The sequence below is a fragment of the Monopterus albus genome, unplaced genomic scaffold (genome assembly GCF_001952655.1).
Source record: "Monopterus albus unplaced genomic scaffold, M_albus_1.0 scaffold432.1, whole genome shotgun sequence".
Taxonomy (NCBI): domain Eukaryota; kingdom Metazoa; phylum Chordata; class Actinopteri; order Synbranchiformes; family Synbranchidae; genus Monopterus; species Monopterus albus.
The window spans coordinates 5,866-9,564 of NW_018128312.1; the positions used below are offsets into that span (position 1 = coordinate 5,866).

Genomic DNA, 3,699 nt, shown 5'->3' on the forward strand with positions numbered 1-3,699 from the left:
AATCACATGTAGGTGGCAATAATGGACATTTAAAGGAAGACTATAGTAAAATTCACAGTTTGGAGTGGTTAAGCTACTTTTACACAACTTATTTGAACACATTTAAATGATCTTTTAACTTCAATTCAAGGTGATGAAGGAGAACTGAAAAGCCAAACGTTTTCTCCCCTCTTATTCCCTGAAGTTTTCCAAAAGCTTACGTCATTTATTTGTTGTTAGAAAATACTAAGTCCATAAGACATCAACAGAGAAATGGCACCGTATCCTGCTACTGGTTACTCAGTCAGTTTGAAAACTTTAAGCCCATTTTTTAGCTTCAGCTTGTCTGGAGTTTCTGCTCTCTGTCAGCTCACTGCCGATACGCTAGTCTAACCGAGTCTATGTCGGTCAATTAGCAACATGAAGAAAAGACATGTTAGAGTTAATTCTGAAACAGCATTTCCATCACATTGTTTGGACTGACAAATATATTCAACTGTAAAATGTTCATGATTCTTTAATAACCACATGTAAGAGATCAAAAATCTGTTTACTGTATATTATCCATTTATGGATAATATTAATACTGATACCTGAGTCAAAAATCTGCTTTCAGTCGGTCTATGATTTTTGTTAACTGGAAATACATAGATGCTTTAGACCAACTACACTATATACACAATTGGCATTTACTGTTTTGTCACTTTCATGCTGGGAATTTAGTCCGGATCTGGAAAGGGGGTTCACCTGACAACTAAACCAGGTATAAAGGAAACATGTGGAACTGCAGACTGTGTGCAGGAAAACAAGATGAATACCATCCCTCATAAATATTAAAAAAAACATGTTCAACCTAACGCTACATGGTGAGTTTTTACTTGAAGGGGAGCTCGTTGTTGTTCTCTTCATTTCTTCATTTCTCAAAATGCTCTTGTGTAAGTGAAATAGAGGCAACATAATTTCCACCAAGGAGAGACACCAGCACTTTGAGGAGGAAGGCTTCACGTGAAGGCTCCACATTGAGTGGAACTGTGATGTGTATCTATGTACACATACACACGTCATCAGCTAATTTAAACTTGACGAGACTGTGTCTGGCTCTGTTGCTTAGCTTTGCAGTTTTAGCCCTCTACAACCCATTCGGGTTTGGCTTATTCATGCCCAGCCCAGCTCTTCCCTCTAGGCTTCCCCTCTCAGCAAATACACAGTGTTAGTGGGTCACAGTGAGTCTCCTTCATCAAGCAACAGTTAGACAGAAGAAGCCAAGCAGAGCAATGCAGCACAGCAGGACAGGGAGACATCTGACAGGTTAAAGAACGTAAGAGGAGACAGAGAAGAAGAGTTGATTGTGGGTCAGGGAGTGGGTTAACACAGATTCACTGAGGGACTGAGGTGTGTCAGCAGGTGTATATGTGTACCTTCAGGTCCCTTCTCTCCAGGTGAAGCAGCTCCGAGCCTCGTATGTCGTGCCGGATGAAGGTGTCCCTGTACTCCCCCAGACTCAATTGTTCCAGCCAGATGCCCACCTCCTCTGTGCCCCATCTTTCCACTACGCACACACAAACACACACACACGGAGCAGAGCAGAGAGAGGCTCAGAGCACACGCACACTGTCGCTCTCCCACTTCACTTGTCCCACTCAGGTTTCTCTCTCACATATGTGAATATTACACACCCCACAGGTGGGCACAAATAATTTTCAGTTATTGAAAGGAAAGATGGGGAGAACAACGGGGAGGGAGAGCATCAGAAAGGAAGGGAGGAGGGAGAGCATTGGCGGCAGCTGGCGGAGGATGGAGGAGGCTGACAGAGGCTAAAGGTTGGTCAGAACAAGGCAGTGCTCAGTGGCGTTCCAGGACGGCCGGGGGCATGCACACTGTATGGTGGACCAGATCAGAACACACAGAAACAGTAGGAAGTAAAGGGAGGTGGAAGCCTGTGCAGTCTGCAGGAGATACAGCCCAGCGATGACAGGAAGGGTATACACTCTCACACCTGATCTGACTGTTTGACCCAGCCTGGTTATTCCTGTTAGGTTTAGAAACAAAAATCCACTTCATTGCATCAAATCAGAGTGGACTGAAATCTGAGATGGACTTTTTTTTAACTTGATTTATTTTAAACAATACGCAATAAAAATTATTTGGTTTGTGGCTTGTTTGTGTTCAAATGTAACATCTGTTCCCTGCAGGCGTTTCCTTGGTGCAGCCTTGTTCCTCTCCTGACTTTATGCCTTCTGACGTCATGTCGACAGCTAGATGAGTATGAATGGAGAGGAGAGGGTGCAAGTTGATGGCTGGGTTGAGACTGTGGAATATAACACCTCAAACACACCCATTCTTTCAGTTTTGACCACAGAGTAATAGTAATAGTATGCATGGACTGTAATATGATGGTAGTGAGGGGCTTGGTGAGTGACTGCGAGTGTGTGAATGTGCATCTTGCTCATTCAGGGGACAGTGGTCAGTTATACAGTATTAATGAGTAAACAAAGGATGGTACAAGCAGGTGATGTGATGTATTTGACAACAGGAAATGATTTGGGAAACAACACAACATCCAAACTGCTAAACGTCATGCTGTGACTGACAGATGAAGTCACACATGGTCGATTATGTTCAATTATGTGAGCAACATTTGAGCCTTCAGCTGTCAATCAGTGCATGTGGATTTAATGCAGCCATCCTTTCAAAATAAAGGCAGCAACAAGCTGAAATGTAACTACATGTTGACAGGCGGTGTAAATGATGTTTCTTGTTACATCCCCATGCAGGTGGGGCAGACTCTGAGTGACGGACTGGAGACGTGGCCTACCTGACTGAGGGCTTGTCTTCTTGGTGGCCTTCTCCTTCTTGAACTTGGGCACTATGCGGAACATGCTGCTGCGACTGTTCCTCTTGCCGTAACCCAAAGGGTGGTCCTGGTACATAAGCACAATCAACCTATAGCCTTTCATTTAGCTACTCAGCTCTCCCTTTACCTGGAGCCATGTTACACCACAGACACACAGTACTGTACAATATATACTGAATGTGCACACAATTAGAAGTTGTGGAAGCACGTTGTGTCAGTAGTGTTATTCATGTCATAGAACTATTATTCCCAATGTGGTGTGTCTGCACTGGCCATCAAGGGTAAAGCACAATATCTGCATTGTTGAAAACATCCATGCCACTATATAAAACAAAACACTCTGCAATAGAAACATGCATTTTCTGTAAAACCAGCTTTTGAAATGTGCAGAAACTACAAAATGGACCTAAAAACAGAGACAGATAACACACAGCTAAAGTACGAGGCCCAGCTTGTGAGACAGCTGTGGATAGCCTTAGGTAAAATTAACGCTATGTTCGATTATTCAGCTTCTGTTTTCTGTAAATGAAAAAGATCAGTTTTTATGAAACAACATTTGGGTTATTAAGTTTCGCTTTTGCAACGACTTGAGTGAATTTCATGTAATGTGGTGGCTGAGCTACATTTAAAATCACTTACTGTTTATGTAAAAATTCCCTACTTGCCCCCCACTTTGGGGCGGTCTTGTATTCCTTCCTTCAAGCTCGGGTCCTCTACCAGAGGCCTGGGAGCTTGAGGGTCCTGTGCAGTATCTTAGCTGTTCCTAGAACTGCACTCTTCTGGACAGAGATCTCAGATGTTGTTCCTGGGATCTGTTGGAGCCACTCTCCCAGTTTGGGGGTCACAACCCCCAATGTTCCTATTAC

The 3,699-nt window shown here is 43.4% G+C and overlaps 1 protein-coding gene across 7 annotated transcripts in view; it reads right to left on the bottom strand.

Moving 5' to 3' along the window:
• Positions 1 to 37: 37 nt before the first annotated feature.
• The window catches only part of dgkh (diacylglycerol kinase, eta), a 51,951-nt gene continuing 48,289 nt past the window's right edge, over positions 38 to 3,699 (bottom strand). For 2 of the 7 annotated variants that reach the window (XM_020586972.1, XM_020586973.1), the window contains 2 exons: positions 2,795 to 2,922; positions 40 to 1,528 (listed from right to left, as the gene is read on the bottom strand). In XM_020586972.1, coding sequence (XP_020442628.1) covers positions 1,345 to 1,528; positions 2,795 to 2,922 — 312 coding nt within the window. In that variant the 3' untranslated portion in view covers positions 40 to 1,344. Of the gene's footprint in view, positions 1,529 to 2,794; positions 2,923 to 3,699 lie in introns of all 7 variants that reach the window. The other 5 variants (XM_020586968.1, XM_020586967.1, XM_020586970.1 and 2 more) reach the window with 5 other exon arrangements.